We start from the raw sequence: 21,203 nt of genomic DNA, 5'->3' as shown, positions 1-21,203 counted from the left end.
TATATATATATATATATATATATATATATATATATAGACATTTTGCATTTAAAATTAAAAAACATTTCTGTCAATTTGTGTTATCCAGAACTCCTCCAGTGGAAACATTTTAGTTTCCCATGGTTTATTTTTGTAAAAAATCCTCTTTAAGGAACATTTTGCTGAATTTGCAAAATAATCATTAGTTGCATCCCTAGATTAAATCCTGCACTTTATTGGGTAACCTCCCTGGTCAAGCGCATCAGTCAATGCAAACCTTCCTCCCAGTAACCACCTAACTCTGTATAATAAGCACACAGGAGGGACCGCATTGACTGATAAAAGTGTTTTAAGCCCCCCAGTATGCCAATATAATATTTTGTGGCTTTGCTCTGTCACATTGACTTCAAATATAACACCTAAGAAATGCCAGTGAACCTCTGGATCTTGCTGCAGCTGATCTTTTGTTTTTACTCCATGTGTGAAACCAGAGCCTGTTAAATAGAGTTGAGGTAGACTCATGTTTCCAATTTACCTTGGACCTACCATTCCAAGACCCTTATAAAATGATATTTATACAACACAGATTGCACTAGCAGGGGGCCGTAAAACTAAGAAAAATTGTTGCAGAAAAAATCCTATTCAGACATATATTATTTATTTATTTATTTATTTTTTTTTTTTGCTCAAAAGTAAGAGTATTAGGCTCAGTTGAATCTTGTACTGCTGTATGCCATACATGGCTAGATTTTGCATCTAGCGGAGATTTGCTGCAGGTATATAATAATGCATTTAATTCTGGTTGTCCTCCTTAGAACAAAACAAAAGCAAATCAAAAAGACAGTTTGAGCGTTCACGTTGGAACTGACGTATAAAACAGATTTTTACCTGACAGCTCATATTGTCAACAACAGTCAAATTATAGGGGTAGTTTCCAAATTATATCTTTGTCCAAACAGGTGCTATGTATTTTCTTCTTTGTAGTTTAATTTGCAGGCAGTCAAAGAATGCATGTTTCTCATGTTTATATGCTCTTGTAGGTCAGCCCCTTAATGGAGGCTAATGCTAGACAATTTCCGTGCCAATCATTTAAGCTATGTGTAGTCTGATACACAAACTGGTATTCCATGCAGATCATGCGTTTTCGACTGTGAGCTTTTTTCCATTTTTTTTTTGTTTTGTATTTTCTTTTTTTTATTTATATATATATATATATACAACTTCTACAAAGTATCCCACTGGCAAGAAGCAGCAAAGTAAAAAAGAATTACTCAATTAAGGATTGTTTCCCCTGCTGTGGGAGTTGATTAAGTCTTGTGCTGGTGAGGCTAAGCCTACAAATCAATTTGCACCACACAATACAGTCTTGGCTCATGCAACTATATGTTCATATCAGCTGAAATAAAACAGACTTTTACATGGTTTGCTATACTTTCTATGGAACATGTTCCCTTTTTGAATGTTTAAAATGTACCTCATCTTTCTAGTAAAGCAGACCTAGCTTTGTTAATATAGTTCTTTTTTGTTTATTTATTGTAGGATTTAAGTTTTTGAAATTTCACATAATTTTCCCTCTTGAATCCACAGTATAATTTTGCTTTGCCTTTTATGTTGTCTTCTAAAGCCACATATTTCTGTTGTCTTTGATTATTTTAGCCATTGTTTAGATTCAACATGCAATTTTCTGCATCTAAATGTTGTGCATTGAACTGTATGAGATTGCACCTCAACTTATCTGCTATAAGATGCAAGTCAAAGAAATGTAGGTCTCTATATTTTTTATTTTTTTGCCAGGTTGTGATTTTGATGTACAAAAACTTGCCTATTTAAACCTCCCTAATTGATAATAATAATAATAATAATAATAATAATAATAATAATAATAATAATAATAATAATAATAATAATAATAATAATAATAATAATAACAATGTTTTTTTCCTTTAAATAGTTTTTTTATTCTTTTTTCTCTTTCCCAAAAGACACAATTCTAGTAAATGGAAAGAAAATTAGTTATTCTACACTGATATTATGAGATTCATTGATCAGATACTAAGCTTACTTCATGTAATACAATTAAGTACTATTAAATAATAACAAATTATTTTTGCTCATTTTAGACCCATATGATGATGACCTGAAAGTGAAGACCCAAAGGCCACGATCAGCTGACCTGCCAGGTGTGTTTCAGGCACAAACAGGTGAGTGTTAGGAGTGTGAGGTAGTGTTTGCATCCAGGATCCAAATGAAGAAGCTTTGACCTCCAAAGGTTCTTTATATGTAATCACAAAGTGGTAAGATTTAAAGAAACCACATATATTTTATGAAAGAAACTGAAAAGCCAAATCATGCAGATATCCTAAATATTTTATAGATGTCATGGAATGCCTTTTAAAAGTCTGTTTAGTTTAGTTAGACTTTAACCAGGGCATCCCTTAAATCTTTCAGTAATTCAGCACTCCTGATTCAAATGATGGTTCATTACAAAACATCTGCAGGAGTGATTTCAAGTATTTAATCAGATATCTTTGAAAAGGTTATCTAAAATATTTAGGAAACTAACTTTCATGAAAATAAATTTGACATTTATTATGTGCACATTTTATTAGGTCCACCTTTGATTCAAGCCTTTTGCAGTTTGTTTTGATCTGAAGCTGCCTGTTGTTCTACTCAACACTTGCTGGAACATGGATTTATATCTTCAGAGTTTCTGCTGAAGAAATGCACCCACATAGTTTTATTTTCATCCTCCTGAGGTGTTTATGTTTTGATTTTTTTCTTCTTTTTTTTTTGGTTTGTGTTATGATTCTTTCCTGGGTATCGTCTTTAGGTTTTTGCCTTTAGCTTATTATTGTAACTTTTTGTAAGTTCATTTAGAATTATTTATGTAAGATCTGTATTAGATTTTTTCCCTTGGTTTTTCTGTGTAACTCAGTTCAGCCTCCTCTGTTAGACTTAGTCTCCCTCCCTCAGCCTTCCTCTCCTTCCGTTAGCTTCTACTGCAACTCACTTTTTTAGGAATGGTGTGATCTGGTTTGATTGCCATTCAACATATTCCCTTACTGTGCCAATTTTTCCTTTCACTGATCTCCTAATGCCTGTATGAAAGTCCTCCGCTTTTTACCTTTAAACTATTTAAACCATTTAAATTTACCACGCTGCCTCCATGGTCCCTATGTTGGGTCAATGGTAGCTCTAGACTAAATTTATCGGAGGGTTGGGTTGGGGCCTTTAATTTTTCATTGGAACAGAAGGATTTGGGAAAAAACAAAAAAAAAATATGAAACAGGCCTAGAATATATTGTGTAATATTAGTGAGCCATAGAGTCGCTCTCAAGCTGAAGGTTGCAGATGAAGACTATGATCTTATCTTAATACGATTGAAACTAACATTTGTCTATTAAATAATATTTAAAGGAAATCCAAAAATATAAAGGAGGAAAAAAGGTCCAATCTGTTATGTCTTTTGATAGCACATTTCATCATGAGAACATGATTTACCGTCATCTCTTCAATAAAAGGGTTATAATAGGGGCCTGGCCCTTGTCTAGAAATACCCTTTATTTTGTCCAGCTCCTGACAAATCTTGACAGTTCAGGGTTACAGTATGTCTAGTTATGTTTTAGTTATGCTAGGTCCAGTTTTTCAAAATTGGTTTTCTTCTGTGAAAATGCCACACTTGGATATTGCAGGGCTAATTTAGTAGTTGACACATTTTTGTGTACCTGACCAGTTAATCTCGGCTACTCTCTGCTACTGAGGAGACTACTTTCTTTGGTAGTAATATAGCCTGTGACAAGTCCAAGTTTTGCGATTTTATCAATTGATAGATGTTGCTCTGAGGCCATCTTCAAGCAGCTGTCTACTTTTTACAAAGGTGTACTATTTACACTTTTAAATGATAACTCAATTATAACTTATAATTAAACACGTATGGGAGAGTGCTGGTGAAGATTCTCAGTCATCCAGGTCAGTCATTCCAAAAAATTAAATTAAAAACAATCCACAGGACTTTGTTTCCAAGTTTGAAGACATTTTGCTTCCCATCCAGGAATCTTCTTCAATTCAAAATGTCAGGAAAAGCGTTGAGTTCGAGGTCAGTGCTTTTGCTGACATTTTTAATTGAAAAAGCTTCCTGGATGGAAAGCGAAATGTATGGGACTTTTTGTGCGCAACCACTCAGTGTTTTATTTATAAAAAATATTTAAAACCATGCATTCCTTTTCTGTCACTTCTAAATTGAGCAGTGATTTTTATTGACCTTTTGGTTTGCTTTCCTATAAAAAAAACCCCACTACATTTGTTATTATTACAAACTGTGGAACATTTTAAGAGGTGTGAATGCTTTTGCAAGGTACATTATATATACAGCATATGTAGATACTGTAATCCTGATATAAAGAGAAGAGATAATGCTTATCCACTTAGATATTCCAATAATTATTTGGGCTTTTGGTTTTACCAAAGCTTTAGCTTTGTTGAGGAGTGAGAGACCTTGGAGACAGAATCACAATGTTTGCGTCTTGTCCTTCTGAGATTCTTTCCCCCTCTTGCTTTTCCTTGCCTCTCCCAACTCTTCCTTTCCTCCAGGCACGTGTGATGAGCTTAAGCCCTGACTCACAGCATGCTAATGAAGATGTAATACGATTAACGGACATGCAATTAATTCGATTTCCTCCTCTGCCATATGATGATGCTCCGATCAAAGGACATTGAGCTCATAAACAGTTTAAAAGGGGGGACATTTTCATTGTGTTCAGTTGTTGATTTCAAGGGCATAACAGAGTAGGAACAATGGGACCCTCGCTACAGCTGCCTGGAGAATTCCAAATCAAGGGCAAGCTTCCTCTCTTCTTTGGGCTCTAATGTTTCTATAAACCCCCGAAGAAATGATATATATTTTTTTTCTATGAACTGATATATGCTTGGCATTCTTTTGACCTGATCATTATCCTTTAGGCTACTTAAACAGGTTCTATTTGCCTAAACAGGATTAAGTTTCAACAGACACCATCTGTTGACTATAATTGTAATTCTAATAGTATGTTTTACATTCACCTACATCAAAAAGAGTTCCAGCCTTAATACTAATGAAGGTGTTGCATCAATCTTTTTCCATTTTTTTTGTCCTAGTAAAAACAATCTGAACCATTTCTTATTTTCTTGTTTTTCTTTTTCTGTATAATCTCTCAGATTTTTAGTTAAATATTAGCTCGTAAAAGCAAGGTCTTTGAATTCAAGTGGCAGCCTACTAGGCAGTGTCAGCCTAGTGGTTAGGGCATAGAGCTTGGAATGCTGAGGTCCTGAGTCCGAGCCCCACTCCGACAGACTGCCACTCTGGGTCCCTGAGAAAGACCCTTAACCCCCGCAGTGGGCTCCCCACAATGGCAGCCCACTGCTCCCCAAGAGGATGGATTAAATGCAGAGGTACATTTCTCCAATGTGAGATCAATAAAGTTCAATCATTATTATTATTATTATCCATCTCATTACTTCCCGCTTGCTCCGTCACCTGTCTCAGGGACACCAAAGCCCAAAATTGGACATATTTTCCCTTTTTCGATGCTGATTACACAGATATGCATTATATCAAAGAAACAGGGGCATTTTGTCGCTTTAGGGTTCTTCTGTGTGATAATTTTTTTTTTTTTTTAAGAAAAATATTTGGAAGTAGTTTAGTCAGATTTGGATAATTGTCTAAAAAAAAGAATTCAGTAACATGACTAAAAATTAGCACAGCCAAAATGAAAAGAACCACTTGTCCAACCCCCTACATCTCCCTCTTTAGGTGATCCAGCGGCAGAGGAGTGGTCACCATGGAGTGTGTGTTCCTTGACGTGTGGGCAGGGCTGGCAAGTGAGGACGCGATCGTGTGTCTCCTCTCCTTATGGCACACTTTGCAGTGGTGCTCTGAGGGAAACACGCATGTGCAACAACACTGTTTCCTGTCCAGGGGAACCTGGAATCATAAGTTCAGGTATGGCAATCAGAATACCTTGATGTACTTCCGATTTTCATAAACAGATTTCCCACACCTTGGTTTTCCCCAAAGTCAAGATTGTTGCAGGCTGGCATTTAAGTACTGCTAGTGCTTAATGTGTTCTGAATTAACTATTTTATAATGATCCAAAATGGATTTACATTTTTGCCTAAATTCATTCATGTCCTTAGTACTTCTTTTTACCGTTTAACTTTTTATTGGTACTTTTCACTTTTTTACATACACAGTGCAGATGAACATTGCACATTCAACTTAATGTAACATAAAACCTGCACTTTGGGAGCTATTCCTCTATTTGACCTTTGTCCCGTCTAGCTTATCTAGTTCTTTATCTTTGTCACTGTCTTTTGTCCTGAATGTTGTCCATCTCCTCCGTTTTTCTTCCATTTGAGTTTGCTGAAGTCTTAAGACGATGTGTCAGTTTTTCCATGATGTAGATTTCTTCTATTATTCCAGTCCATTGTTCTTGACAAGGGGGTCTGCCTGCCCCCCTTGCCTCATAATTGCTTTTTTGGTAGCTATTAACAATATCTTAATCAGATACATGTCTTTTCCCCTTGCTCTGATATTGTTCAAATTGCAAAGATATAGTACCACACTACTCATAGCAATATCATATCCTAGAATCTTCTTCACAGTTTCACGTACATTTTCCAGAATTTAACAATTTTAGGACAGTTCCAAAATATGTGAGAGTGGTCGGCATTCATTGATCCACAATTCCGCCAACAACCCGTGTTTGTATCCTTATATTTATTCTTGATTTTAAGCGTGAAGAAAAATCGTATTAGATTTTTCCATGTGAACTCCCTCCATATCTGTGAATTGGCGGATGTGTGATGTGTTTTCCACAAATCTAACCAATCTTGATCTGAAAATGTCATGTTAAGCTCTGATTCCCACTTATGTCCTTAGTACTTTAAGCTTTGAATGCTCACCAAGGCAGTTTACGAGCAAATAAATAAGATTCCTATTTGAAAACTTACCAGGAAATCTGACCAAATGACTCTTGAAAAGGAAGACTGCAGCTTTTTGACATCTCCATTGATAAAATAAGGCATGAGTTGTAGTACACAGCGCAAAAACTGAAAAAAATTTAATAAAAACGCTTTTCTAAAACCTCTAAAGTCTCCAACCCCTGACAACAACCTTTGGACCTTTTAAATGTCACTCAGTATAGCTTTTTTTTATAAGCCATGAATCCTTCAGTCTTCATATTCCAGGCCTTTATGGATTGACTTGATGAGCCAACATGACTGCAATTTACCAGTTCACATGCAACAATGTTGCCCACACTGATGCATGTGTTGCTACGTGAGTGCATGTAAAGCCAAAACAGCTCTTTTAAGAGAAGACTAAATGAGAAGGTTTATTGGTTTTTAGTTTTTTGACTCACATGCAGAATCACACTGAGAACCAGTGAATTTTAATGTTTTATTTGCAAAACAAGAAGAGTGTGGAAGCGGAGAACTATAGGTTCTAGTCACATGCCTCATTGAAGTCTGTCAGGTGAGGGTGGTTGAGAGGTGAATCTTCTAGGTATTTTTCCTAAAAGTGCTTTATGAGTGGGTGAAAGATTATGTCAAAGATCAACTCCTCTGTTGAGAGATGGCTTTTCTAGTTTAACAAAATGGCTTCCTTAAACCCTTGCTCAAACCATCTTCTTCCTTTACAAGAATATGTGGTTTGTTTAAATTCATGGGCTGCCTCCTTTAAGGACGTGGTCCACCTGAACTGGTTCCTGGACTGGAAGAGTTTTGGCTTTGAATTCAAACAGCTCCCCCCTTCTGTGGCTTTCTCTGCCATACACTCTGTCATGAGTAAAAACTACACTCTTGAGAATACAGAGTGGAACAAAGGTGACGACCACTGGGAACATGAAAAAATAAAAGCTAACATAATGATATAAAAAAGAGTGTAAAGATATAACTAAATCTAAACAATGTAAGTATCAAAAATATATCAGCAAATATCTTATATATAAGAACAAAAAATGCTTAGTTAAGAAAATTGTGCAAATGCAATTAAAAAAATCCTATAAGATTTATAGTCCCCATACTGAAGATATATTCGAATCTGTCCTTAAGTTACAGCCAAACCCATTTACACAGTGACAGTTAGAAACCTTTAGAAAAACTAAACATTACCGCCACATATCTGACTCAATAACCATTAAAACAACAATTGTATTAATTTCACACAGAACTATTCACATACTTGTATTATATTAAACTAAACTTCCAATATTCACCACTTTGGGCACCAAGTACCTTTTTCCTCCGAGCATTGAGCAGCTGGCTTGATTGGTCTCGCAATGAATCCTGGGATAACTAAGGCTACATAGGATACACAGGAGCCGTCCTTTAAAACGGAAAAAGAGAAGGATGCATTTGTCGGCCACATAACGAGCAGGCTTGTAATCAGAGCAGGCCTCGGCGCTGTGCTATGACGTAATTGGCCAATGAATCTGGCCTTCAAGGGACGCATCACAGGAATTCAAATTCGGCTATGGATGTGAAACAATGCTGATGGGGATGTTACAAACACATCAGATCCCCCTAATGAATTAGCAAACCCCCATGTGCCCTCATCTGCCAATCCAGTAGGAGAGATCAAATTCACCTTTTGTTTTTTTTTTCCCCTAACTCTTTGTTTGACCTACATATATTAATCTCTGTCCTCCCCAGCAAAAGGTAGAACCGAAGAAGCCGCTTGGATGAGGGGCTCCAGAAAACTTCACATTCAAGTGAAGTTTGTAACTTGAATGTGAAGTTTTGTACTCCAGAAAACTTCACATTCAAGTTGACTAAACCAAACTTGTTCAAGCAAAAATGCTCTTTCTTACTGGACCAGAAAGTAGCCAACTTTAAGGCATTTTCACATAGTCGCAGCTTCCACAAAGAATACTTCTTCTGACACCACCAAACACCAATTAATTTATTAATTAAATGTTTTTTATCCATCTGCTTATCAGGGCCAAGTAAGATAAAACTGAAAATTATACTATAGTTAGAGACAATTTCTTAGTGTATTTCTAGTTTTTTATATACTGATTGCACATAAAAACAAATGAGATTTGATCGAACAGATTTTACACTAAACAGAGTGGAGTTCAAACACTATTCAGTGCAGTTTTGGCATATTCAGAAAGATAGAGGCTTTTTTTTAAAAACATCTCCAATGGAACTATTCATACTCTGACGTGCATTACTCTTTGCCTCTTATTTTTGCAACAGTACTCTCCTCTTTCACCTTAACTTTTAACTGATTTTGTATCAACCAGTAACAGCTAAAATAGCTGCCTTTGAAAAGACAAGATTGTTGTCAGACTAACTGGCTGAACTTCAGTAATAAGTATGAAACCACACAAATTATAACAGCAGCTTTTTTCTTTGTCTGAGTTTTCGCATAATGCTATCTATTTTAGATACTGTGGCAATAATAATTATTAGATCAACTCTGCCTCGTTTTGACCACCAGAATATTTTTGTCTTTCTTAGATGAAAGGCTGAAGGGTTTCCAGTCTGACAGTTGTTGGATTGGACCAATGCCAGTTGAAACTTTTTGCAAAAAGCACCTTTTGCCTTTGTTTTTAACCTGTCTTCAGGTCTATATGATGATCACATGCAAACATCCTTGTAACCAAAAAGATTGAAGCTACCTAATATATTTGTAAGTGCTTTTAAGAAGCATACTTTTTGTGCAATATTAAAGGTGATTTTTTTTTTTAAGATAGATAATAAAAGTCATGAAAATTGTCTTATTGCAATAAACAACAGTTTCTGAGAGATGTTTGATTTAAAGAAATATATTCTTTTGTTTATTTATTTTGCATTCTAAATGATCAGATAAAAAGCTAAAAACATAATGTCAAGGCCTTTATCAACAAATAGGCCTGCTTCTTAGCAGATCTCTGTAGTCTTGCCTGCAACAAGGGAAAAGTTTATAAGAAACTTGGCTCCAGATATGGCTTGATGGCTAACTTTTCTTCTGAATTGCTTTTTTTCTCCCACTTAATTGGGTTGCATTTTGCAGTATGTCCCTGAAAGAGACTTGGCTTTTAGCTGTTGATTTCACTCCATTTTTTCCAACTTCTCTCTCCAAACCACGTTTTCTTCAGCAGCCCTTTGACTTTCAGAAAAGGTTCCAGCTTCCTTATCCAATAAGAAAAAAATAAAACAGAATGTAACTCTCTAATGTTAAACACAATCATCTTCATGCAGGTCATCTTCTACTGCTTCTTTTAAAATAATTTTTAAGGTTCCATATTTGGTCTTCTCGCCTTTTGAAATTCTCTTTGGGGTCTATTTTCCTGAAGTCTGATGTTTCATTTTATATAGATGACATCAAAGTTTATCAAGTGTTTCATAGATAAAAGAGCTTACTTTACTGGATCTTACTTTATCCAAATGAGAATTGGAGAAAAGTCATTTTGTTTAATAGATCTGACCTGCTGACAGAGTAGAGCGGTGCTTGTGAATCACTGACCTGTTTTGGCTGTATGTCAGTTAGAAATCTTGGTGTGATTTCAGGTTTAATAAACTTGTCAAAACAATCATGCCATATTTTTTTAATTAAAGACAGGACTAACAGAATTGCTTTCTTCATGGGATTGACGTCTATTTGCTATGTACAACTGGTTTCAAATGCAGAGGTCATGAACGTATTACTCTAATTTTGTATTCCATTCAGTTGCTGCCTTTTTTATTTCAGAATTGTTTCAAGTTTTTTTTTTGAATACATCATTGGTCAAGCACCTTAACACCTCAGTATAACTCTACGATGTAAAGACCAAAGTCTCTTACTTCTTCCCAGGACTCAGCCCTTCACTAGGGAGGCAGTGCTTTAGCAGCTTCAGCTGGGCTCTGGAACAGTTTTCCCCTTTCTGTGAGATCTGCTTGTGCTTGAATAGTTTTAAATGTCTCATTTTTTTTAACTAGCTTTTAATTGCATAGCGCATGACCAGTAGTCCTGTTTCTTCATTTTAATGCTGAATTTACTAATTACTTTTAATTGATTTGTTATTGCTATTTTGTTTGTTATTCATTTGAAAAGCATTCAGGTAGCTTTTTGGTTGGTAAGGCCCTCACCAATAAAATAATGAATTAAGGAATGAAAAGAAACATTTGCCTACAAATATCATACACAGCTTCAAAGTATAAGATACAGTATTTCCTGTCTTTTCTCAAGTGTAGCATTTTGAACATAGAAAGCTCTAGCTTGAGCTAATTACCCTAATGGTAAAGAGCAAATGTTACAGATGAGCAAACTCATTCATTTCTATCATAATTGCACAGTTTCTTTTGAGCATCTTAATTCAGAGACAATGGAAGACCAAAGCAAAGAGATGTGAAATTGTTTCAAACAAATTTCTAAGGTCACTTTTTTATCAGTCTCAAACGGTTTATCATCTGGCTTCTTCCTAAATGACTTGAGGATTTTTTTTTTTTTCCGATCTGGGAAACTGTTGTGGGTATGAAGTAATACTTAAACTCTTGAAAGCTGAGCACGACTGGTTAGTGAATACTCAGTCTCTCTGCTCCCTCAAGTCCAGTTTGGCTTTGAAAGCAACAATCTTATCTTTATAATTATAGAGTGGCCATTTTTCTTTAAAGTAAGATACTGGGTTAGAGCAGATGGAAAATGTGGCACAGGTAAACAAATTTTGCAACCCAACCGTGGTACTGAATTGCACTGTCAGAGGTGAATTCTGCTCTAAAAGAAATATTATAAGTGGCGCTATGAACTCAAATCATTGAGCCAGTGATCTGCCTTTAGAAAGCCATATCCCTATTACACATACAAAACGTCTGGGCTCTGTATTCATTTCCTCTCAAAGCAGCTTGAAGAGATAACACTTAAGGGCATGCACAGTGATGTACTTACTAACTTTAAATACATGTTGGAAAATGTAAACTTAGAAAATATTTTTTGAATAACCAGCCTTTTTCTATAAAAAAAGCAGTGTTTTGATTGAGATTTTTCTGTAGAAGTAATCTTCTTTATCTATGTTGTGGCCCACTCACCCCAGCTGCTCTATCTCTGCATTTCAAAATGGCGTTCTTTTTCTGGCACTCTCTGGTGTCTTTATGTTATTTTCAGTAAGGTCTTCAATGACACGTATTTGCCAACATTTTTTAGAGGGCCGGCTTTGACACGTGCACGTAGGGACTGGACACTAACAAATGACACACCAAATCTGACAAAGTTACAATTGATGAGACATAACTTATAGATATTACTAAAGTATAGGAACCCACCAGAACTGTTTGCCTTGGCACATTTCAATGGTTTTCATGCCAATGCAGCATGAACCTGTAAAAATTGGGACTATTACTCTGCTAAACCGAAATTAAATGATGTTGAACCTTGAATATTGTTTGAGCCATTAACTACCAGATAGTGTTATTTCAACTGTTATCTAAGGAGGGATTACTTCAATTAAAAGAAGTGAGAATAAGCCCTGACACATAAGCGCCTTCAGCAGGGTAATAGCTTCCTTTGCAGCATAGATCCCAGCTTACTTGATCCGGGTCTGCGGGCATTAAGCTTGATCAGAGCTGGACCAAAACACTTGAATAATGGCCAAGACCTGATGAAAACCCAATGTGGATAAATATTTCATTGAAGGTATTACCTCTATCAGACACATTTAGTCTGCGTGGTTGCACCGCTGTGCTGACTGAGCATGGTTACGTAGTGTTCCTTGTGTGCGCAGTCAGTAAAGTGCTGACCATTGCACTGACAGAGTTTGTCTAGTAGCAAGAATATCTTAAATGAAGTATCAATTGACGCCAAGTTTTATTTACTCCACAGCAAGCACTTGATCACGGCAGGTCCTGCTCTGATGTGGTTGATATGAAGGTCATATGCTGGGTGTAGACAAGCAGAGCTGGTCCCCATTCCAGCAGCTGCAGGATGAGCTCCATCATGATTCTGAGCCCATCCAAACCAGGTTTGATGTTGAAGAGAGAAAATGTATTATGTTTTCATGTGCCCATTACATGCATGGTCTGCTTGTATCTAATTACGTACAGAGAGCAGGCAACAATTCAAGTATTAGTACTCTGTGGAAAAAAAATAAAATAAAATAAAATAAAAAAACAAGGGAAAAAAAAGCAAACAAACAAACACAAACTAATAAAACCTAACAATCTGAACCAACCTTACCTAGACCTGTGAGTCATACATCAGAACTTAACCTGGCCCGAATTTCAAATTAGTTCAGGCATAAAGTCTAAACTCAATTAGCATGTGTCAGGTATCTTTCCTCTGTCTCTACCTCTGTAGGCTGTTTAGGCTAAAAGATTCTAAGTAAAATTGTACACTTTAGAATTTGATGCAAGAGAACTATCTTTAGATCTGTCAATGTTTTTTAGACATGTCATGGATTCACCTAACACACTGACTAGTTACAGCTACAGTCTTAGCTGTGGAATTCTTATTAATTTTTTTTAAAACTTTAAAACATTTTATTGAGGTGTTACAGAAATAAAGTTAGGATTTATTTAATGCTTATTCATTCATTGTTTTTTTTTGTTTTTTTTTAGAAAATATGTAAAGATATAATCATGTGTCCCTTTTGACTACTTTTGTGTTAAATGGCAGTTTGTGCTGCAGTAATTATTTTAAAACATTGAGTCCAAGTTAAGTCTTAAATTGGTATGTTTTCTAATCCTGTGAACGTTTTATTTTGCTAATACATGTTTTCTGGTGTTTTTTTTTTTTTGTTTGTTTGTTTTTAAGTGGATTTTAGCATATTTACATAAGACTTGAGATTGAGCATTTACTAATCCTGTCCCCCTCACTATAAATAGCGAAGGGGAAATTTCCGTGTCAGAGCACATGCAAGTCTTGTCTTTATGCAAATGGGCCAGGCTAATTTGTATTTATAATCATCTCATTTTCAAATTTGTGCCAATAGTAATATCCTTTGCTGCTCCTTTAATGGGATATTGGTTGGTGTGTTATGTTTTGTTTGTTATTTCATATTGCCCTCTTTTCTTCTGATGTTTTCTGAGATGGTGCTAGGGCTTTCCTAGCACTCAAGGGAGTGCAAGAACGGAGTAGCACAAAATCTTGGTAACTGGAATTAGTTGAATGTTGTAAGAAGCATTTAGTTGATATGTATTTTGCATATCCTTCAGTTTATGATACAGTATTAGAATGACTACATCTGATTTTCTTTGTGCTGCTCACAACAAAATACCCAAGAAAAAATAATAGACATGTATACAGTAAATAAAGATTGAAACCAACCAATAATGTAGATAATTAGATGTTGGCTTAGCCCTTCCCCTCCACTTTGCAAGTTCATGTGGGGTGTCCTAATTCCTGTTAGAGCCAAGTGGAAAGGGTAATGGTAGGGCTATATATGTTAAAAATCTGATTTTTGTTTAAGGAGCAGACATCAAATGGAAGCATATGACAAATTTCCATGTTAAAATCAGCTAGACAACTAGTTTATGGCAATTATTCACTAACACAAACAATCAGCAACATTAATTTGTGTAACTCATCTAAACTACTGTTTGGGTAACGTCCTACTCTTGATCATACTTGCTTTAAGTGTATGACAACACAGAAAAATGTTATGGAGAAGAAGAAGGCAGGGCCACACACTGATTATTATGGTAAATGGCATGTACTTATATAGCACCTTTAGTGAAGTGCAGTGAGGAGACTTGACCAAAGCACTTTACACTACATTCATTCACCCATTCACACACACACTCACACACTGATGGTGGCAACCTACATTGTAGCCACAGCTGCCCTGGGGCTCACTGATAGAAGCGGGGCTGCCGTACACTGGCGCCACCGGGCCCTCTGACCACCATCAGTAGACAATGCAGGTGAAGTGTCTTGCCCAAGGACACAACAACAATGAAAGTCGGAGTCGGGGCTTGAACCGTCAATCCTTCGATTTAAGGGCAAACTCCTACATCCAACGCCACTGTCACCCCATGTTTGTATTATTGCACAAACATTCTCCATTTTGTCCTTAATACCATAATGTGATCTACCAAGTTTCTCAGCCGATGAAGACTTCTCCTTCTTCTTACATTCCTCAGTTTAATGGCAGATAAACAAAGGAATGTTGTGTCTACTTATGGAAAAGCCATGAAAGCTGTTCCAATTTATATTTATCTTTCATCCCTTATGCTGATGAAGGTTCTCAGTCATCCAGGTCATAGTCATTCTGTAAAAATTCAAAAAATATCCACTGGACTTGGTGTCCAAGATTTGAAGAAGTTTAAGGGCAGAAAAGACGTTTTTGAGGACCAGAATGTTCACATTCTGGATAAAGAAAATAGGTGGTTTGAGAGGGGCGTGAAGGAAGCCATCTATGTTAAGAGAGAAAAAACAAGTTTAGACAGAGGTGTTGGACTCAGATTCCAGCTTCCAAAAACATTCAATTCAATCATAGACATGATCCCTTCCAGATATCACCAAACCCCCCACCCCATCACAGAGAAACGAGGACCTACCCGCTCCAGCCGGTGAACAATACCTTCTTAACGACCGACTCTTAACAATCATAGACAGGTTTCAGGTATTACAGGAGACAATCCTCCCCTTACCGGCAATTCCCCCCCCTCCCCCCTTCACGACCGACCCTCAGAATCATAGACAGGTTTCAGATATTACAGGCTAACGATGGAACCAAACGACCCATTCATCGGTTACCATTTGCATGTTTCCAAGTGATACAAGGCTTTGTCTATATAAGACTCAAACGCACTGCAGATCCAGACATTCCTTCCTGGAGAGGTGGCAAAACATCTTCAAATCTTGCAAACCAAGTCCAGTGGATATTACCCCTTACAGCTCAATTTTCTTAACAAGGTGATAAGGCACTAGGGCCCCACAAGAACATTTTAATTAGGCCTAAATTAAGCAATTTAAGCCAATTTTATTTTGGCTTGTGAGGCTTATTTAGCCTTTATACTAAATAACCATTGTCTATTACTCATATACACTCCTTCTTGAGAGGGAGTGGGTGCGTCCCTGTGTTGTGCAAAGTCTGAACATGGTAAAAAAAAAATGGATGGATAGCATAGTGGGCTAATAATACTGATGTTAGTATCTTATCCATCTATCCATCCTATTTTCTTCACGCTTTATCTGAGCTGCGGTCATATGAGGTGCTGGTGCCTATCTCCAGCTTTCTATGGGCTGGAGGTGTGGATGTTAGTATCTTATTCAAGATTTTAAGTCAGCATCCAGTTAAGATGTTATTTCATTTTTTAGAGGACTATGAGGTGCTTTAGATCATATATAGCACATGCAAACACTCTAGAAAGAAAATCTGTGAGAACCTAAAACTAAGTCAGGATAAAAATTTATTAAGAGTTCATATAGTGATGGGGAATGCATACAGGACGACTGTTGGTAGGTCTGAAGAAGCAGACCAGGGCAGAAAAAGACTGATGCAGACGTTAAGCTAGCAGAATTGTTACTGACAGGCTTGAAGCAACATTTAAGCAAATGGATGCAAGGTGAGCAAACTGGTGACAGGCAGAAACATTCCAGAGCATTAATAAAAAAAACATCTGAGAAGATTTATGAAAAACCACTATAAATTCATCAATCCAGAACTGGATTATTCTATCCTAAACAAAGATTATTTAAAGGGGCCATTTATTAAGAAGTTTGAGGGGTTTTATTTCTGTAAGGTGTGTATTGGTGTTGGGCTTCATTTAAGATCTCACCACCATCCTTCTATATTCATATAAAATTTGAAAGGGGCCAAAACTATGGACTAACCTGCAGCACAGTCAGTAAATGTTCCTGCTAGAGTAACTTTTTAACCTGTTGTGCAAAGACATTTGGAAACTATGCTTAATAAAGGCAAATTATGAATGTAAGTAATGTTGCATCCACATACTGTATACAAGCATATCTACAGGTCATACCCTCACAAGAAAAGTGTGTCTAACTAATTTTTTTCTCTCTTAAAAGTTAATTAAACATTAATTTAAGGGAACATTTTAGGGAGGTTTGTAAAAATGAAAGAATAGGTTTTGATCCCTTTAAAAACAAAGAGGGACTTTAGCACAGCAGGTGCTTTAGTGGCCTTTAGCATTAGGAACTTGGAAGCTTAAATCAAGCAAGCAAATCCATACTACTAGACTGGTCAGGCATGGACTTTATTATCCTACTGTATTATCCTACATTTCTGTTTATTTACAATGAGGTTTAAGATTTATTATTTTCATCTTTAAAAAAAAAAAAAAAGGTTCACAGGGACAGCTTGCTCAGGCCATGCATGTACAACCACTCTTTGCAAGCAAGTGCAAATTAAACCTATGCACTCTGGGCAGATTTTGTTGCTGTTGTTATTCACCCATGATGTTTTCCAAATGTTATAACCAAGTAATCCAGTTTTTTTTGTTCCAAAACCTGAGTCAATAATTGAGTCAATAATTGATAATACCCCTCTACTAATTGTTCATTGCGAGTAAGTACTGGCGATTGCCTGTAAGAGTGTAAACACATCAAGGAAAGTAGTTTGGACAAAAAGCCAATGAAGTGGAAAATACACATTTCTTTTTCTCTTAGCTTTTCATTGAGGAAAAAAAAACTTCCAAATTAATGGGTTGCTGATAATAAGTTTTAAGTAATAGTCACTCTTGAATAAGGAAACTCAGCAGTAATTGGTTTTGTAAATTAGTTTTTTGTGTGATTGAGTATAGGGTTTACATGGCCCAAAGCATGAAAGCGGGGTAGTTCTTCAGCTCACATTGTGTTAAGCTACAGCTCATTTACTGTAGATCCAGTGGCATTTAAGACATTGAGGGCGCCGATGGCGTATCATGACTACGGTCTGTATGGGTCATTGCACAGTTAAATGGTGTAACGCTACACTTCTAGTAATCATTCCAGCAATGGCACAAGAGTGCAGCCAAGAATGCAACAATGAAAAATGCAACAATTAATGCAATAATTACAGATTCATGATAGCATGTAAAGTGATACACAGCTGCACTGACTTCTTGAAATTTGAAATAGCTTTTGAAAATCTTTTCAATAAAAACACACATTTTGGTGATATGATTTATGTGTGAATGATAGTCGTAAATGTAGATAGCTTTAGGGAGAAAAATATATGTTTGCATTTTTCTAAGATGCAAATAAGGTTGCATATTTTGCAGCTGTTGGGATTTTACCACCTCTCTGTTGAAACTCAATTGCTTGGTTGTTTAGTCTCTAACAAATTTTCTTTTTTCCTGGAAATATACAATGTTTTGTTACCCTAATACACATACTCAAGTGTCAATATGAAAGTGGACTTGTCATGATCGCAGCACTGGTAGCTGATCTAATTACTCACTTCATTGACCTGCCGTATTCTCCCCACACTCTAATTATCATTCATTTTATCCCCCTTATTCACATTTGTTTATTTGTTTTAGTTTTAGTTAATTCTGTGGTTCATGTCCCTGCTCTCGGGAGCCGGACTGTAGAGAGGGTGTTAGTGTTTGTTTCATTTTCCCGATCTTGTCCAGGCTCTTCTCCGAGGAGCCATCAGGGTTATGGCTCGGTGTGCTAGGAAAGCTTGGGTCCCAGCTCTTCTCAGTGGAGCCAGTTTAAGGTTCTGCAGTTCTCCTGGTACCATGTCTTGTCTCTGTTCCTCTCAAACACTGGGCCCGCCCATCTCCATCTGATTCCTAGATCCCTGGATCTGTTTGTTCCTGTTTGGATCAAAACCTCTGGTCAGGCTACGGACCCCTTGATATCCGAATAGGACCATCAATAAATTATAAATCAACTACAAAGTTAATTTAACTCTTTCTATGAGGATGGGTTTTTTCTTAAGTGTTTATTTCTGGTAGCAATGATATTTAAGCCTTACAGTTAATAACAAATAAACATTTTCCCTTATAAAAACAGATATATTGTAAACCCAATGATTTCTTTTTATTTTTAAGGGATAAATGTTACTGTGCTTGATCCCATGTCACATTTGCCTAAACCAAAAATATGAAGAATTTATAAGGTATTGCTCAGATGAAATTCAGAACCACTTGACTTATCAATGCAGAACAGTTGACTCTTACACTAAAGCAACCAGGGCTTCTATAACTTCTTCGTGAACCCAGAACCTTCTTAATGCCATACCAAATGTATGCAGTAATTCAAGTAGTGTAATAGGAGTTCCAACCAAATAATGTGTGCATGTAAATGTCATTTAGGAGGTCTGATATGTCTTACCTTTCAAAGTGTTCATTGATTTTTGAATAGCATTTGTAAGAAAAACTGGAAAAATTATACAGACTTTAATATTTTTCAGCCATATTTCACAATTAGATTTTTAAATCTCTGTAATCACTCTTCTCAAAATGTGGTTAATTCATAGCATTTTGTTTTTCCCCTTGATTTTATATATTTGATTAAAATGTCTAAATAAATTGTAGTAACATTGAAGGCACAGATTTTTTTTTGTGATAATATTAAGATAAGATTTAGTTTAGTATTCAATGCAATGTGTATTTTTTATCTAATTTGAAATGGAGAAGGCTGGCATTGGTGTCTTTAAATTATTGTCCTGCTGCATTACCTAAGTTCTTTTGATCATTTGAGCCTAATTTAAGATATTGATGGTGGGACATATCATGTTCTGCTAAAGCAGATTATTTATTAAATTATCCTGATCCTGAAAAAGCAAACCAGCCAACGCCATCACACTGGTGCCAAATCAAATCAATGCTATTTAATGCTAATTAAATGTACAAGATTAAAATGCTTTTTCCACCTTTAATTTAAAACAAATTGAAGATTTGTATCAAAAATACTATTATTATAATTAAAATAAGTGCAACAATTATCAGCAACAAATCAAGTAAAGATAGATATGTAAAAATAAGAAACAGGAGATGACAAAAATATGGCAGGAGGTATTGTGGTATATGTATTCATTGACAGATGATGTACCTGTACCCTGGTGATTTTGTCTATAGGTATGATGTTCTTTTCTCCAAGTTCCAAGAGGATATGTTAGCCAGAAATTCCAAAATTATTTAATGATTTGATTTAATGATTTAGTTTAATTTGTCCATACACCATATTTGCAAAATTCATGGGGATCATCACATTGATTTTAGAAAATATGTAAAAGTTCTTTTGGTTATTTCTAAATCAATATGCCTCTAAAATAAGCAGTATTTTCAACATAGGTATAACTAAGGCTAGTTTAGCCTACAGTGCTTTGTAAGTTCTTTGAATGTCCAGGATGAATAGTCAGTGCTTTTGGCATGGTTTCCCACATCCCACCTTTTCTATTTGTGGATAGTGCATTTTTCTGAAGATTGCTGGAGCCTCTAAGCCCAAAATGCTTTGTAACCCTTTATGAACTGATTATTGCAAATTTCATTGTTTTCATTTGGGGTGTTAAATTGTGTCATACATGCTGATTTATAAAATCTTGGAGCCTGCTTCATGTTGTCGGACATAAACTATGTCTTAATCATGCAAGTATTTCTGAGTATTGCAATTTAAATCCAGTGAAACCTTGTTTTAAAATTAGATTGAGTTGCTGAAAGAGTTAGGAGTGATTGTAAGACCATGTGGAATCTGATCTCACAAAAATGCTCCAATATATTTAAATGCCTGATGATGGTATACCTTTGAACAATAGTTCAGAGGAATGCCATTGAGTTATATTAAACACAGTATGCTGGTACAAACTGCTCTAGTTAAAAAAAATTTCAAAATAAAGTTTGTGAAAAATATATATCTGAAATGCATAAGTAAGAAGGTCTCAAATGCTCCAAAGTTATCTACAACTTTTACAGCATTAAGTGTTTTTGTAAAGCAGCACATATACTGGTAACATTTTTTTTTTTTTTTCAGAATTTGAGGACATCTCACTATTTACCAGCTCAACATATCTCTAGTCTTTTTTTTTTAAATCCAGCCATCTTCCCTCTCTCCCGCTTTCTACAGCTGCTGCTCAGAGCGTTCCTTCACAGAGTGGCTTTAATTATTTATTGCAATGATTTATTCAGCTTTGCTCAACATAGAAGCTGCAATCTTCATCCTCCAGTTTCTAAGTTTCTCTTGCTTGCTACTCCAAACTCCTTTCCCATTCCACGTCTCTACATCCTGCTTAATTTCACTTTCTCTCACTCATTTCAACTTCTCTTCAACCATGTTTTTTCTTGTTTCTTAGACCTCCTCTTATCCAAGGTCCTTTTCTCTAGATATCACTCTGAATATT

At 36.0% G+C, this 21,203-nt stretch overlaps 1 protein-coding gene across 17 annotated transcripts in view; it reads left to right on the top strand.

Annotated features, from left to right (window-relative positions):
* LOC107082735 (adhesion G protein-coupled receptor B2-like) overlaps window positions 1-21,203 on the top strand; it is a 341,510-nt gene that overhangs the window by 149,259 nt on the left and 171,048 nt on the right. For 15 of the 17 annotated variants that reach the window (XM_015371564.1, XM_015371565.1, XM_015371561.1 and 12 more), the window contains exons 3-4: window positions 2,100-2,180; window positions 5,768-5,956. In XM_015371564.1, coding sequence (XP_015227050.1) covers window positions 2,100-2,180; window positions 5,768-5,956 — 270 coding nt within the window. The remainder of the gene's footprint in view (window positions 1-2,099; window positions 2,181-5,767; window positions 5,957-21,203) is intronic. The other 2 variants (XM_015371552.1, XM_015371567.1) reach the window with 2 other exon arrangements.

Source organism: Cyprinodon variegatus, unplaced genomic scaffold, assembly GCF_000732505.1.
Source record: "Cyprinodon variegatus isolate N-32 unplaced genomic scaffold, C_variegatus-1.0 Scaffold60, whole genome shotgun sequence".
Lineage (NCBI taxonomy): Eukaryota > Metazoa > Chordata > Actinopteri > Cyprinodontiformes > Cyprinodontidae > Cyprinodon > Cyprinodon variegatus.
Note: the sequence above shows the minus strand (reverse complement) of the source record. Positions and strands in the feature narration are given on the sequence as shown.